Here is a 13,472-nt window from a genome sequence, read left to right as displayed (position 1 = left end):
TAGCATGAAAATGATTCCAGAAATCTTGCCAATACAGTAAAAGCATACATGAAAAGAAAAAGACAACGAAAGACCACCAGCTATGGATTGGCCTCTCCAGATCCCGGACTTCAGTATTACTGAAGCAGTGTGATCGAGAATGGAACACAAAGTAGCCACCATCCACCATCCAAAGCTGTGCTTTGGATGTCTTTCCACAAACCTGCAAGCCTGGACACTATTCCTGTAAACTGCTTAAAGACAAAGAAAGCTTTCGTAAGAGCATTCCACCCCCACCCCAATTTTTTACTGTACTGTACTCCTAAGAAACTCTTGTCCCAGAGCTTTTGGACAGGATTATGGTAAGGTTGTGCAGTGGCAACTGGGTGAGAAATGGAAGTTGTTGAAGAAGTGTTAAAAATGGAACATAATATAAATAATATAACACGCGTAATGCCTCTGAACTATTTTTTGTCTGTTTCTTGACAGAGTATGAAATTGAGCGGTCCTTCTTCTTGAGGATGAAGTGTGTTCTTGCCAAACGAAATGCAGGGCTGACATGTGGAGGATATAAGGTATGTAAAGCCAGTGGATGACAAATCTGCCAACAAGGACACCAAAGTTCAGTGGGTGCGTTTGTTTCTAATTTCTTCCTATCTTGGTTCCTTTGTATGGGGCGCCGTTTGTAAAGTGAAACATGCTGAAATTAACGGCAACATTTTTCCACATTTAGCTCAAAACCTTACAAAAACATATTTTTTCGAGTAAATTTTTACAACATTTAGTAAAATATTTGTAACTTTTCATCAAATGTTAAATATTAAATCTAAATGTTAAATATTAAATCTAAATATTATATTTAAATCTAAATGTTAAATGTTAAATCTAAATGTTAAATATTAAATCTAAATGTTAAATGTTAAATCTAAATGTTATATTTAAATCTAAATGTTAAATGTTAAATCTAAATGTTAAATATTAAATCTAAATGTTAAATGTTAAATCTAAATGTTAAATATTAATCTAATGTTAAATGTTAAATCTAAATGTTAAATGTTAAATGTTAAACCTAAATGTTTAGGCTAATATGCAAATGTATTGTACGGATCAACGGAAATACCAAAATAAAAGCTTCCCGAAAACCTCCGGTGCAAAATTGTGTCTGTTCTCTTCCTCGCTTCTCCCCGCCATGTGCTGCTTCACTTCTTGCCTACGAGCATGTCCAGCGATTTTGCTGGACATGTGCTGCAGCGATTGTGAAGTGGAGACTGCAGCTGCTAAGAGTGCACTACTGCTAAACCTTTGGATGGCCGACAAAACGGATCTTCCGATGTTTTCAGCTAAATCGCCGGACGTGCTTTCTCATGGTCGGGTTATGGCTGAATTCCAGTGGAATGACATTCCAGCCATGTGTTCCAGCCCTAAACCTAACCTTATCTAACTATAACCTTATTCCTAACCTTTACTAGCAGTTAAATGACGTAAAATAGTGTTTTCCAAAGCGATTTTTAGAAAATGAACGAACGTGTAGATTGAGTCCAAACGGTTCTCACGTGCTCTCCTTTTTCCGTTGCCGTAATTTAGGAACGTGTTGGGTACCCGAAAGCATAAAATGTTGACAATTTGTCACCTAGCGAAAATTATTACGCTTTGGGAGTGAGAACGTGTCTGACCACTACCGGCACACTTTTGCACCGGAGGTTTTCGGAAAGCTTTTATTTTGGTATTTCCGCTGATCCGTGCAATAAATTTGCATGTTAGCCTAAACATTTAGATTTAACATTTAACATTTAGCATTTAGATTTAACATTTAGATTTAGATTTAAATATAATATTTAGATTTAACATTTAATATTTAGATTTAAATATAATATTTAGATTTAACATTTAACATTTAGATTTAAATATAACATTTAGATTTAACATTTAGATTTAGATTTAAATATAATATTTAGATTTAACATTTAACATTTAGATTTAACATTTAACATTTAGATTTAACATTTAGATTTAGATTTAAATATAATATTTAGATTTAACATTTAACATTTAGATTGAATATTTAACATTTAGATTTAACATTTAAAATTCTGTTTTAAATATGAAAAGTTACAAATATTTTACTAAATGTTGTAAAAAATGACTTGTTTTGAGCTAAATGTGGAAAAATGTTGCCGTTAATTTCAGCATGTTTCACTTTACAAACGGCGCCCCATACCTTTGTGACATGAAAATAATTTTCCCTTTTCCTATTGATGATTTTCCAGTCCTTTTTTTAGCATATTTTTTTTTAACGAAAAACAAAGACCCCCGTCCTTTGTAATAGATTTACTGATTGACTAACTGACTTGAATGTTCATGGTGTTTTGAATACAGTTCAGTGTATAGATTGTTCACAGACACACCGCACACATTGTGTGTTTGTGTCTTTAATGCTTGGATGAAAACCCATGTCCGCATGTACATCAATAAATGCTCTGTCTAGTCCCTTGAGATACTCTGTCAGGTTTTTACTCCAGCTGCCTTCATTGGCTTTTTGTTTGTGGGTCTCTCTGCCTTCAGTTTCATCTGAACTTATTGAAAGCAATGCTCTTTTTGCTTGAAATCAGATGACTTACTTTCCATTAACATATATTCAATTTTCTTGCCTTGCAAAACTCTTGGATTGCTTTTGTAGTATGCTATAGCACACAAGCTCCAGGGAACTTTAAAGCACACTTTTTGTCCTATTTTGTCTCTATGAGCAAGCACCTGGTAACAGTAGGAATGAAAACCTCAATTTTAACAGGAAGAGGCCTCCAGTAGAACCAGGCTTAGGGAGGCAGCCATCTACCAGTTGGAGGCGAGGGGAGGGAGACTGGACAAAAGACATGCTGCAGAAAAGAGCCAGATTAATGATAATGAATTATTAAATGCAGTGTGATGTATAAATACATAGTGAGTGAAAAAGGTGAGTGAATACGAAACATGCATAACTAAGGGAGGATTCAGGGTCACCTGGTCCAGCCCTAACTATATGCTTTAGCAAAGAGGAAAGTTTGAAGCCTAATCTTGAAAGTAGAGATAGTGTCTGTCTCCTGAATCCAAACTGGAAGCTGGTTCCACAGAAGAGGGGCCTGAAAACTGAAGGCTCTGCCTCCCATTCTACTTTTAAATACTCTAGGAACAACAAGTAGGCCTGCAGTGTGAGAGCGAAGTGCTCCAATGTCCACATGCATGTAAATGCTAAACAAACAGTTAATTATAAGCTTACTCATTAATTCAAAAAACTGCTGTTTTCTATGTAAGGAGTGCATGAATGTCAAACATTCTGACACTCATTTACACTGCAATGGATGCATCAAGGGCAACTCGGGTTCCAGTATAGTTCCCAAGGGTATGCAGCCTGGAGGAGTCGTGGAGGAGGCATGTGTTAGGTTAAAAGCACTTTCCTGTGTGTGTGTGTGTGTGTGTGTGTGTGTGTGTGTGTGTGTGTGTGTGTGTGTGTGAATAAGGCTTGTAGTAAGACAGCACTTTGTGTATTTAGATGAGGTGCTATATAAAAGTGCTATTTCAGTACCAGTGCATGTATCATTTTATTAAACCCCTTAAATTAAAGCTGTAATTCTATACTTCAATATTAAGATAAGATAAGATAAGATAACCTTTATTAGTCCCACACGTGGGAAATTTGTTTTGTCACAGCAGGAGTGGACAGTGCAAAAGTTATGACGCAAAAATTAGAATACAATAAGAATAAATACAGTACACAACTGTACAGAATAGAATAAAATAAAATAAATATACAATAAGATAAAAATAGAATACAAATACAAATACTATATACAACTGAGTAAAAATACAACGATGACAGAAAGGATTATTGCACTTAGTATTATTGCATATGTATGGATGTGTGTGCTTGATCAGTTAAAGTCTTTATTATGGAGTCTGACAGCAGTGGGGAGGAAAGACCTGCGAAATCTCTCCGTCCCACACCGTGGGTGCCGCAGTCTCCCACTGAAGGAGCTGCTCAGTGCTGTCACAGTCTGCTGCATGGGGTGGGAGATGTTGTCCATCAGGGATGACAGCTTAGCCGCCGTTCTCCTGTCACTCACCACCTCCACTGGGTCCAGAGGGCATCCTAGAACAGAGCTGGCCCTTCGGATCACCCTAATTATTATTATTCTGATAATTTGAATAATTACATTTTATAAAAATATTATAAAATTTATATTATAGTAATATAGAAGTAAAATTGAAATATTTACATATTAAAATATTGAAAATATTAAATATTTATTACCATTATTGCTACTACTATTGGAGAGGCACAGGAGGGTTGTTTTTTAATTGTTAAATGAACACATTTCATTTTTGAGATACTGTATGTCTGAGAAGTTAACTTAAAAGGGGCACAATCAGTGCATCTGTGGCACACATATTTCTTGAGCATCCTCTCTAGAGCCCAGATCAGATCTGACAAAAAGGAGCATGTGATCCACATGAAATGCACGCAAATACGAAAGCTGCATTTCACAGTGGAATCTGGGTGACTGTGATTTGAACATTATGGTTTGTTAAATGATAGTTTAACTGTCAAAATTTAATCCTATAAAAGTTTTTTCATAAAGTGCTACTTGGTTAAACAATGAAGTTTGTTTTGGAAAAGTCCCAGCTCCTTTAGAATGCATTGACGTTTGTTTCCTACCATTGTTTCCCAGGTCATCCACTGCAGTGGCTACCTGAAAGTGCGTCAGTACATGGTGGACATGGTGCTCTATGAATCATGCTATCAGACTATGGGCCTGGTAGCAGTTGGACACTCCCTGCCTCCCAGTGGTATCACTGAGATCAAACTCCATAGTAACATGTTCATGTTCAGAGCCAGCCTGGACTTCAAGCTCATCTTTTTGGACATGAGGTAGGAGACATGTTGAGAAGGTGGGTAGATAAAGGAAAATCATGACATTATGATATTCTGTCACCTGTTAAAACTCATCGTCACAATAAATGAGCAACGTAAGGATAAATCTAGTAATAAGGATTAACGCAGGTATAATACATTAAGCAATTTAAACGATATTCACTTTAAAAAAATATTGGTATATAAGCTTAACAAAAAGCTATTTTAAAACATTTTAGGGCTGTTAAATGAACATTATGATTCACTTCCAAATATGAATGTTCAAATCAGCCCTGACCTGTTATTCTTTCCTGGGGAGTCAGGGTGGCAGAGCTGACAGGCTACGAGCCTCAGGACCTGATAGACAAGACTCTTTACCACCACGTTCATGCCTGTGACATTTTCCATCTACGATACGCTCATCATTTATGTAAGTTTAAATATTTTCAGTGGTATTTATGGGGGAGGATGGAGTGACTTATGTGTGAACATTTGTGAGGAGTTTAAAACATTGTCTTTGATTTGTATTTTGCATTTATAGCTTGATTAATGTTGTGTGTATTTGCCTTGAGGATGAAAAGTAGTTCAATCTGGTACAATGTTGTTGTGCATGGTTACTGACAAATAAATAATAATTTTAGATGCTAACTAAATTAAAAGAACTAACCTAAAGATAATTACATAGGGAGATTTGACCAGTTTATCTCTGTGTTTACTACAGTGCTGGTGAAGGGTCAGGTCACCACCAAGTATTACCGCTTGCTATCAAAGCATGGAGGTTGGGTATGGGTGCAGAGTTACGCCACCATTGTCCACAACAGCCGTTCATCCAGACCTCACTGTATTGTCAGTGTGAACTACGTCCTCACGTGAGTCAGCAGCCTCCTTCTAAAATGTAAAACCTGCATGAAACAATGCAGACTATATACCTGTTTTATTGTACACAGTGACATTGAAAGCAAGGAACTACAGTTATCTGAAGATCAGAGTCAAGTCACTAAGTGTGGTGTAAGTCTCACTTCCTCTCAGGACCACAGCAGACAATTCAGAACCAAAGCAGTCAAGATGAAGACCAAACTAAGAGAAGCTCCCTATCTTGAGGTAGGACTTCCACGTGACCTAGAAATTATTAAGATTCCAGAGAAATATAGAAATAAATGAAATATTTCCTACCTAAATAATATATCAGTTTCATTACAGAAATATTAATATTGCAAACTACAAAACTAGGGAAACTGTGTTTGTGTGAGCCACCATACCAACTTTACTTTTAAATCACTTTAAAACAACCAGAAAGGACCAAAGTGGTCTACAGTAGAATAAATATAAGACACAGTAAAAAACAAACAAACAATAACAACACATATCTGCTCATACAAGCGTAAAAATAGAACATCCATACATCTTCTTTCACTTATCGGGTGGCAGGGGCAGCAGCTTAAACAGAGAAGCTCAGACCTCCGTCTCCCCGGCCACCTCCTGCAGCTTGCCCAGGATAAAACCAAGGTATTCCCAGGCCAGCCAAGAGATATAATCGCTCCAGCATGTCCTGGGACATGCTGCCCGGCCTCCTCCCAGTGGGACTCACCCAAAAGGGGGCCAGGAGGTATCCTTGTCAGATGCCCGAACCACCTTAACTGGCTCCTTTCGATGTGGAGGAGCAGCAGCTCTATTCTGAGCCCCTGCCGGATGGCCGAACTCCTCAGGGCCACCCACCCATTGGAGAAGGCCTTTCCGCCGCTTCTATCCACGAACTCGTTCTTTCGGTCACTTCCTACAGCTTGTGACCATAGGTGAGGGTAGAGACGTAAATCGACCGGTAAATTGAGAGCTTCGCTTTTACACTCAGCTCTCTTCACCACAATGGACCGGTACAGCATCTGCCTAATAAGAGAAGACCAGGCCTCCCTCTCCCCGGCCACCTCCTCCAGCATGTCTGGGGGAACACCAAGGCATTCCCAGGCCAGCCGAGAGATATAATCTCTCCAAAGTGTCCTGGGTCTGCCCCGGGGCCTCCTCCTGGTGGGACATGCCCAGAACAACTCAGCCAGGAGGTGCCCAGGAGGCATCCTTGTCAGATGCCCGAACCACCTCAACTGGCTCCTTGCGATGTGGAGGGGCAGCGGCTTTACTCTGAGCCCCTCCCGGATGGCCGAACTCCTCACCCTATCCTATCTGTAAGGGAGAGGCCAGCTACCCTTCAGAGGAAGCCCATTTCTGCTGCTTGTATCCGCGATCTCGTTCTTTCAGTCACTACCCACAGCTCGTGACCACAGATGAGGGAAGGGTTGTAGGTCAACTGGTAAATTGAGAGCTTCGCTTTTACACTCAGCTCTCTCTTCACCACGATGGACCGATATAGCCACATCAGTGCAGTTGCAGCTCCAATCCATCTGTCAATCTCCTGCTCTCTTCTCCCATCCATCCATCCATCCATCTTCTTCCACTTATCCAGGGCTGAAATGTGGGAGCAGCAGCCTAAGAAGAGAAGACCCTGACATACTTAAACTTCTCCAATTGGGGCAGGAACTCCTCCCTGACCCATCCTTTTCTGACTGAAGACGTTAGCCTCAGATTTGGAGGTGCTGATTCTCATTCCCACGGCTTCACAGTCAGCTTCCACCTGTTCCAGTGCGAGTTGGAGGCCATCACCTGATGAAGAACAGAACCACATCATCTGCGAAAAGCAGAGATGAGATTCTGAGACCACCCAAATGAAAACCTTCCGCCACTTGGCTAAGTCTAGAAATTCTGTCCATAAAAAGTGCGAACATAATCTGTGACAAAGGGCAGGCCTGGCTGAGTACATCGCCTAAGTTGGTCCGACTTAATGCCAGCTATGTGGACCAAGCTCTTGCAACAGTTGTTGGGCCAGACACCCCATACTCCCGCATTTCCCATAGGACACTCTGAGGGACATGGTCAAATGAGTTCTCCAAGTCCACAAAACACATGTATACTGTTTGGACAAACTCCCATGCACCCTCAGATATCCTTGAGAGGGCAAAGAGCTGGTCCAGTGTTCCATGACCAGGACAAAAACCGCATTGTTACTCCTGTGTCCGAGATTTGACTAAGAGATGGACTCTCTTTTCCAGCACCCTGGCAAAGACTTTCACAGGGAGGGTTAGGATTGTGATTCCCCTATAGTTGAAACACATCCTCGGGTCCCCCTTCTCAAAGATGGGAACCACCACCCCAGTCTGCCAATCTCCTCTGTGAATCGCTATCTTGATTTGGTGGAGGGGTTTGTGAGTACCAGGGATCCCGGCGGCTATGTTGTTGGGGGGCTTTTGCCCCCAGTACGGTCTCCCATGGCAAATTGGTCCTGGGTGAAGGACCAGATAAAGAACTATTCAAAACACTCTGAGTATAAGATCAAGGGAACAGTTCACCCTGCCAGCGATATGGTTACTGGTGCCCTGCCCTGGAGCCAGGCCTGTGGAGGGTGCCCGAGGTTGAGTGTCTAGTGGCTGGCCCTTAATCCATGAGGCTTGGCCGGGCACAGCCCGAAAAGGAACATGGGCCCATCCTCCTGTTGGCCCACCATGCACAGGAGATGCCGTAGCTACCAAGACTAGCATTTCCAACATGGGATGTCCCCTCTTGCAGGGAGGGAGCCAGAGTCAGTGCGTGAAGTTGAGAGGTAGCAACTAGATATAGTCGGGCTCACCTCAAAGCATGGCTTGGGCTCTGGAACCAGTCTCTTTGAGAGGGGCTGGACTCTGTCTCAGTCTGGAGTTGCCCTGGGTGAAAGGCGGTGGGCTGGGGTGAGGGTGTTAAATCGGAGCCCTGTGGGACCCCACATGAAGGGGAGCAGAGGAGGATATCAACAGTGGACAGTCTCGGTCGTTGTGTCCTTGGGCAAGACACTTCACCCATTGCCTACTGGTGGTGGTCAGAGGGCCCGGTGGCGCCAGTGTCCGGCAGCCTCGCCTCTGTCAGTGTGCCCCAGGGTGGCTGTGGCTACAATGTAGCTTACCATCACCAGTGTATGAATGGGTGGATGACAGGATGACGCTTTGGGGTCCTTAGGGCGCTATAAGGCGCTATACAAATACAGGCCATTTACCATCTGGAAAGCATTCTACTTCTTCCACATTTTGTCATGATACAGCCTTATTCTGCAATGGATTAAATTAGTTTTGACCTCAAAAAATACACACAATACCCCATTATGACAAAGTCCAAAACATTTGCTTTGAATTTTTGCAGATTTCTTAAAAATAAAAAGAACAAAACCATAACATGTACAAGTATTCACAGCCTATGTACGAAAAATGTTTGGCATTGAGTCTTTGGTACTCTTGGGGGCCGTGGATGGCACAGTTGTCCTGGTTCCATCTCTTTCTCCTTCCAGGTTTTTGGGGGCATCGCTACAGCTTCCCACCCTCATTATCAAGTATATGATCACACATCAAGTATATGTGTGATAAAGACACACACACACACACACACACACACACACACACACACACACACACACACACTCTATCTCTCTCTCTCTCTCTCTCTCTCTCTCTCTCTCTCTCTCTCTCACTATAGGTAGCCGAGTATTTTCTAATTTTTGTGTTCCAGGTGCTGTATGTTTGGAGGATTTTTTGTTATATTTTTATTGTATTTATTTATTTATTTTTAAATATAGCCTCTATATTATTTTTTGTCTTGCCTGTCTTGCCTTATACATCATCATACTATACTACATATAATGTAATAACTGAAATAACACAAATAGAAATTAATTAATAAACAAATAAAGATTCAGATGAACAAGAGTATTCATAGCTTTTGCTCAGTACTTTGTTGAAACACCTGTGGCAGCAATGACACACTCATATCTTTGTGAGATGTAACAAGTCTGGCAAACCTATTTTGGGGGAGTTTCTTCCATTCTTCTTTGCAGGACCTGTCAAGCTGCATTAGGTTGGATGCAGAGCATTGGTGCCATTTTCAGATCTCTCCAAAGATGTTCACTCAGGTTCAAGTCTGTGCAGTGGCAGGGCCACTTCAGGACATTCACATAGTTGTCCCAAAGACACTTCTTTGTTATCTTGGCTGTGTGCTTAAGGTTATTGCTGTGTTGGAAGCTCTGGGGCAGGTTATTAAATTCCCTTAAATCCATTTTTATGTATATAGAACCAAATCACAACAACAGTAACCTCAAGGCACTTTATACTGGAAGGTTAAGATTCTATAATAATACAGAGAAAACCACAACAATGAGATGACCTTTATAACCCAGGACCTGGCGACAGTGGGAAGGAAAAACTCTTAAAAGGAAGAAACCACAAGTAGAACAAGGTTTAAAGAGGGGTGGCTATCTGAAACGACCAGTTAGGGATGATGGGAGGAAGATGGGATAAAAGGCACAGTGTGGAAGCGAGCCAGAGATTAATAATAAATAATGATTAAATGCAGAGTGGTGTATAAATACATAGTCAGTACTTTACAATATAGAGCACCTTGAGGCGGCTGCTGTTGTGATTTGGGAATATATAAAATAAACTGAACTGAACAGAATTGAATTGCTCTAATCTATGTAAAAAAAATATCGTGCTAAACTGAGGTCTAGCAGGACAAGCACAGAGATGAGTCCACTGTCAGAGGCCATAAGAAGATCATTTGTAACCTTCACTAAAGCTGTTTCTGTGCTGTGATGAGCTCTGAAACCTGAATGAAACTCCTCAAATAAGCCATAATTTCTGCCACCTCAAAGGTCTGTTGTATGTAGCCCATTATTAGAGATGGATTGATCAAAAGTTTAAGACCACTTGAAAAATGGCAAAAACTCATAGTTTGCAATGCTGGATCTTAACAACTTGCTAAGATCCATGTTAAAAATACGAGTTTTTGCCATTTATCAAGTGGTCCTAAACTTTTGATCGGGACTGTACTTAAGATTGAAGCATCAAGGATGTTTGCAAATAACAACTGGACTGGTTCTTATATAGTACTTTTCCACTACGAGCACAACTTGCCTTAATCACCCATTTACCCAATTACTTTTTTCTATGTCAGTACTCCTAACATTCACACACATTCAGACTCTAAATTGGGGTTAGTATTTTGCCCTAGTCTGGCATACAGACTGGAATTGAACCACCAACCCTCTGATTAGTAGGCGACCTGCTTTACCAGCTGTGCTACAGCAACTCTTCACTGCTGCACACTGCTGCATTCATCTTTCCCTCAACCTTGACTAATCTCGGTCTTGATCCTGGGACTGGGACCCAGCATTTGGAGTTTTAGGTATTATTTCTGCATTTCGTTTTCCTCATATTTAGAAACCCAGGTTTGTGCCTACCTCTAGTCCCAGTTTCTGATCATTTTGCTCCTGTCCTGCTCCACTATTGTTTTTGTTGCTCTGTCAGTTGCCAGTTGTTATAAATTTAAGTCTTGTCTTATGACAAGTCCTGCTTTGGGGTCCACTTCCTGGCTGCATGCCACACAGTGGTTATATTACAGTCTCCCAGTTCCTGGTGATGAAAAGAATTCCCAGAACATGATGCTGCCACCAAGTTTCACTGTACGGATTTGTGATGAGCGGAGCCTGGTTTCTCCAGACATGACACTAGAAAGTTCAGTCTTTGTCGTGTCAGACCAGAGAATGTTTTTTCTTATGGTCTGACAATCTTCTAGTGCTGTTTAGCAAACTCCAAGTTAGCTGTCATGGGCCTTTTAATGAGGAATGGCCACCTTGACCACTCTACCATACAGGCCCTGATTGGTGGAGTGCCGCCGAAATGGTTGTCTGGAAGGTCTCCTCTTTCCACAGATCAAGCGGAGCTCTGTCAGACTGACCCTTGCATCGGTACAACCCTGTCTTGGAGTTCTACAGACAATTCCTTGGACTTCATGGCTTGGTTTGTGCTCTGACATGCACTGTCAACTGTGGGACCTTACATAGACAGGTGTGGGTGTAACCCTAGTTACTAAGGGTTTCAGTGCATTATCATTGAGGTTGACTTTTTTTTTCATTATCAAGTTTAATTAAGTAAAATTATTTTTTAAATAACTGAAGAGCCGGTGTTTATGATGTCCCAATGGTCTGTAAAGTACACAGTTTGGGAGTACTGCCTCCTTGCATTTTACCTGAAGCAGCTACGGAGACCAAGAAGAGAGGGGAGAAAAAAAGTGAGGTCCTCTGAGTGAGAAACGTTGTTGCCTCTTTAGTCGGATTTTGCTAAGGAAACAAGCTGCCAGGCAACTGTTGTTTAGTTGGAGGAGAGTTTTATTATTGCTGGGATTCTTCTGGTTGTGCTATGACGCCGCACCCTCGCCTATTTGAGGGTTCAGGAGAACCCGTTTTGTTGTTTACTTTTCTCAGGTTTTTTGGGTGTACCAGTCCAAAGATGGCGAGTCACCCCTCCAGGATTTGTTGAGATGATTGATCTGAGAAGAAACTGAAATTCTTTGGACAAGCCATGAACTTTACAAATTCTACTTTAGTCTCAGGACAGAGTTGCACTTCACTGCTCCTTTGCACATTCTACAAGAAGAGATTTTATTGCTGGACTCACACAACTTTGAGATGTGGGCTGAGTCATATCCGCTGGGGGTGTATTCTGTTTATTATTTTGTTGATGTAATTGGTTTTTTGTATTATATATGTAAGTGATTATTCATGTTGATATTTTAAGGTTGTGAAGAAATGCAAGTTCAGTGGTCCAGTACCCATGAAAATATTCAAATCTGTATCCCAACTATTAAAATGTGTTACATGTACTTTCCAATCCAATTACATGTAATGTCCAATCAACTGAATTTACCACAAGTAGACTCTGATCAAGTTGTAGAAACATTTGATAGATGAACAGTGGAAACAAGATGTACAACAGGTACATAATGTACGTGTTATGTTTTTGTTACCATACCATACCATACCACCTTTATTTATAAAGCACTTTAACATAAAACCAGAGTTCACAAAGTGCTGTACATGCTAATAGCATAAGTAAAGAAAATTAAAATGAGATAAGATAAAATAAATAACTAAAAAACTAAAATAAATTGAAACATGTTAAAACAGATTGAGTCAACCCCTCTAATCAATGCCAAAGGCTTCAGAGAATAAATATGTTTTAAGAAGACTTTTAAATTCAGAGAGAGAAGAGGCCTGCCTTACATGCAAGGGTAGATCATTCCACAACTTTGGAGCAACTACAGCAAAAGCACGATCACCTTTAGATTTATACTTAGTTTTCGGTACCTTAAGGAGCTGCTGATTGGCGGACCTAAGGGAACGGGCAGGTGTATATAGTTGTAGTAGCTCCGAGAGGTAGGGGGGGGGGGGGGGGGGGCAGGCCATTAAGAGATTTAAAAGCAAATAAGAGAATTTTAAAAACAATCCTAAAATGTACAGGTAGCCAGTGGAGTGAAATTAAAATTGGGGTAATGTGCTCAAACTTTTTTGTTCCAGTTAAAAGACATGCTGCAGCATTTTGCACAACCTGCAGGCGCCTAATGGACGCATCACTAACCCCAAAATAAAGTGCGTTACAATAATCCAGCCTAGAAGTAACAAAGGCATGGATTACTGTCTCAAAATGCTGTTTCGATAAGAACGGCTTTATTTTGGCTAATTCCCTCAAATGAAAAAAGCTAGATC

The 13,472-nt window shown here is 40.8% G+C and overlaps 1 protein-coding gene across 1 annotated transcript in view; it reads left to right on the top strand.

Moving 5' to 3' along the window:
- sim2 (SIM bHLH transcription factor 2) overlaps nt 1-13,472 on the top strand; it is a 52,266-nt gene that overhangs the window by 31,123 nt on the left and 7,671 nt on the right. Inside the window, exons 5-9 of the mRNA XM_040033715.1 lie at nt 469-554; nt 4,683-4,882; nt 5,188-5,294; nt 5,586-5,733; nt 5,812-5,965. Of these exons, the coding sequence (XP_039889649.1) occupies nt 469-554; nt 4,683-4,882; nt 5,188-5,294; nt 5,586-5,733; nt 5,812-5,965 (695 nt within the window). The remainder of the gene's footprint in view (nt 1-468; nt 555-4,682; nt 4,883-5,187; nt 5,295-5,585; nt 5,734-5,811; nt 5,966-13,472) is intronic.

This window comes from Simochromis diagramma, unplaced genomic scaffold, assembly GCF_900408965.1.
Source record: "Simochromis diagramma unplaced genomic scaffold, fSimDia1.1 OVJJ01000721.1, whole genome shotgun sequence".
In the NCBI taxonomy this organism is placed as follows: Eukaryota; Metazoa; Chordata; class Actinopteri; order Cichliformes; family Cichlidae; genus Simochromis; species Simochromis diagramma.
Note: the sequence above shows the minus strand (reverse complement) of the source record. Positions and strands in the feature narration are given on the sequence as shown.